The following is a 3,850-nucleotide window of genomic DNA, read 5'->3' on the forward strand; positions in this document are numbered from 1 at the left end:
GGTTTCCTTAATTGGTTTTCAGAAGGTGCCCTGCTAACTTCTACGGATTACAGCATAGGGGTGATAATGAGACCTTGATTCAAAACGTGTTAGTACTAAATGTAGCTTATGCAATATAAAATCTACCATTTTGCGGGTGTGGCATACATTTAAATCTTTAACATGATAAATGATGATCACTTTTTCCATTCATGTAATATGTACAATGTACAGAAAAGGTTACAACGCTACGTAATATGTATACATTTTGTACATACCTGATATTGAGCCAATTGCCCAGCAAAGCGTATTAAGATTTTTCCATGAGAACTCAGTACCATTGACTTGGTTCATTAGCTTAAGTGTCATTATACGTTCTGTATCCGCATAATCCAAATGGGTTAGAAAAACCAGAGTTTCACGCATGTTTTTATACAAATTTATGGCATTAGTATCTTTCATAAATTCGCGTACAACTTCTCCGTTTTCATTCTCGACCACGAGCACTTCTTCCGGTTTGGCCATTCTTGAAATCATAATGTAACGAACCTTCGATAAAATGTTGGCGTAAAAACGGCGACGAGGAAAAGCATTACGCTTAGCCAATGATACTGCGTCCGTTTGAGTGAGATGCGCTGTGTTGCCAACAAATGTTTCGCTATTGTAGAGATCTTCAACTAAATTATTCCAATACTCCAAACATATTTTGAAAACTTCAACATCCTCAACTTCTGATATCATTACCAAATAGAGCAGTGCCTGATTCAAATAATCGATATATTTGACATCTTCCACAAGTTTGCCATGCTCCTTGAGGAATGTGCACAAGAACATTGCTAGATTCTGAACAAATACTTGCTCGGTGCTGCTCCCGTTTGCATAAATATTACTCATATTGGGATTCTGGCCAATCATTTGATCCAGCTGCACCATTGTATCCTTAAACATTCTGGCAAAATTTTCATTGTAATCGGGAACGGTAAGACCAGCAATCTCAGACAGGCACTGTAGCGTAACATTTCGAAACATAGGGACACTCAAGAACTTAAAAATAAGTGTCTCTATCAACGCTGTCTCAAATATATATCCCAATGGGATCCAGCTCAAGAATCGTAATAACGTTTCTAAAGTAACTTGGATTAGGGGTGCATTCATAGAGCTTTCCAAAACAAAAGAACAAAGCTGGAAAATTTGAGAAAATTCGGAGCACATTGTATCCTTCAAATGTTTCGCCTTGGTTTGAGTTATTTGTCCGGCAGAAAAATCAAAAACCTCTTCGCTAAGGTTTTTCAAAATTACCATATTATTCTTGCATAGACTTTCATTAGTCTTCGATGCCCCTACGATGTCACTAATAAACGTTTCCCAATTGCGTGGCCACTCCCGTTTCAATATTTGGACTAATATTAAATTCAACTTGTTCAAGTAAACCTTATTGGCCTCCATTGTTTCGGGGTCCGAGGACGTTTTGATAATAAGTCCCACAACATATTTCTTGATTCCTTCGCATTGATTGCGAGGCAAAATTTTCCAGCGGGTTTTAATTACTTCTTCCAGAATTTGCAATGCATAGAACTTAGTTCGCTGATTTTGAGAAAATTCTAAAATGCTGTCAACACGGGTCCAGGCATCTGGATGCTCACGCAATGTTGTAAGAATATCTTGCGCTAGGCGCAACTGCTCTCCCTGCGACGTATACAAGCACTCTACGATCTTGTCCAGTAAACTAATGTCTAGTTTCTGAGAGAAGTCCAACAACTTGCTGGCTTCCTCAGTCGACAGCATCGCCATTGCCTTGTAATAAAAGCAGCGCTCTCGTCTGCGTCTATCGATGATGTTGGGATTAATTTTGTTGAAGAGGACAAGTCAAAAATAATTTGGTAGACTTAGCTATTTGCTTTATCACTGATGCACCGGCCTGGAAACAAAACAAAATACTACTCAAATTAAATATTACAAAGTCTCTCATTATAATTTTAATAGCGCTTTCGCACGCATATACATATTTTTGATTTTCATTTCTAATAGAGCTCATAATTCTTTGCAACTCCACATTTAGGCAATTGCGTCGCATGCGACATTTTCACCAACTTTGGGGTCCCTCTAATTTGCTTTGCTTGGACAATGATGTTATAATAAGTATTTTTTTAAAACAATGTATAGTTTTTCATAAATATTTTAATTTATCCAATGTAATATAACACTTTTTCGCAAAGAATGTTATTTTCAAGAAAATGTGCGTGGCCCGCAAAATACATCCATCACATCGCTTCTTCTTCTTTGCTTTATGTATCGCACTTACCTACTAAGTAGCAGCGGCCGTCGTTATAGCGCTCCCCTCGAATTTAATTAAAATGCGAAAGTGTAAACGAAACTAATGGACGATATTTTTATCTAACAGACGGCGATAATCCTGTTGTAAAACTTTCATTCAAATTCTTAAGTGAACTCACAACGCTCTTTCACACTCACAACTTATAAAATTTCAAAAAATATTACGATTAAAAATCGTTGATGACCGCAAAACCAAACTCACACAAATCTTCAGACTCAGAAAATCTTCACTTTCGTCGTCTCACTTTGATGTTAAATTCGTTGTTAACCGATTCGCGCTGGTACAATGTCCCAAACCGATTCGAGCTATGCTGGACAGTGTTGCCAGAAAGATTCCATTTAGAGCTAGAATCTCCTCACAATGCAGCGAAAATTCGCGAAAGCCAGTTCGTTAGCTGAGTATTTGTTTACTTCAGAAGCACCACTATTTGACACTTTTCTTTAACTAAAGAATAGTTAATTCAACATGGCAATAGGTTTCAAAGAATTTTAACGCATAATTTTACCTAAATTGTGCATTTGAACTAGCTGACAATAATTTTAGTTACATTTGGTTTTCACTGTTTTCTTTGCTTTGTTTACTTTTCTTTCGTTTTCAGCGAAACAAGATAGCGTAGAACCCGCTTAAAAAATCTACTTTCACTCGCTCTTTTGTTCTTACATAATCTGGCGTCATTCGTTCATGGCGCCGTCCGACATACCGCTACCAAAGAACGTATATATTTATTTGTATTCATTACCGCTACTTTGGTTTTGCCAATTTTTATAATTCTGGTTTACAAGAATCCGAATCATCAGAAACTTAAAATGCAAATTTTTTAATTTTTTCCTTATTATTTCTTATTGTAAATTATAGGTTTGTATAGTAACCAATAGTCAGTACTAATTTGTACTGGAACCTGCAAATTTTTACTGGAAAAGTGTATGATGAGTGAGAGCACTGAATCGAGAGCGCAACAACACGGGAGAGCTGCAAATTCTTGCTAGTGAAATTTTTACTAGCAGAAATTAGCTAGCAGAAGAAGAAGAAGAATAAATGTCAAAAGCCGCCATTTGTTGAATTGGTTTAGCACAAACAAAAGTAAAAGGAATTTAAATCAAAATATTGTGACTGTGTAAGTGCTTCTGTGTAAAGCAAAGAGTCTAAGACTGATTTATAAATAGTAAAATGTTTGCAGCAGAATGTCAAAACAGTGCAATGACTGTTCACTTGCAAGTTTTTGCTAGTTTTGTGTTCATTAACTTTTTCTGCTAGTTTTCTCTTCTTCTCAATTTTACGCTCTATTTTGCTTTTACGCTCTCGCTGCATTGTTTTACTCAAGGCGTATTTAACAAGGTGGTGTTGGCCGTATATATGTAAAAAATTACACTAACAAATTATACGCTGATGTCCATACTGTCATTGGTATGAGTTACAACAAACATATCATTTTGACGTAATGGTCTCCACGGCGAAAAACTCAGCTGTCGCCCCAACACCACCTTGTTTAATACACCTTGGTTTTACTGGAGAAGTTACTATACAAACCAAGGCGAA

At 36.6% G+C, this 3,850-nt stretch overlaps 1 protein-coding gene across 1 annotated transcript; it reads right to left on the bottom strand.

Annotated features, from left to right (window-relative positions):
- Nucleotides 1–257: 257 nt before the first annotated feature.
- Nucleotides 258–2,568, bottom strand: LOC118754920 (exportin-1; the record flags this gene model as incomplete). Its single annotated transcript, XM_036489788.1, is given in 2 exon segments — nucleotides 258–1,897; nucleotides 2,282–2,568. A coding segment is annotated over 1 exon segment (1,513 nt), but the record flags the coding sequence as incomplete, so codon positions are not given.
- Between the last annotated feature and the right edge of the window lie 1,282 nt (nucleotides 2,569–3,850).

The sequence above is a fragment of the Rhagoletis pomonella genome, unplaced genomic scaffold, assembly GCF_013731165.1.
Source record: "Rhagoletis pomonella isolate Grant_MI unplaced genomic scaffold, Rhpom_1.0 Rhpom_scaffold_04923, whole genome shotgun sequence".
NCBI lineage: Eukaryota > Metazoa > Arthropoda > Insecta > Diptera > Tephritidae > Rhagoletis > Rhagoletis pomonella.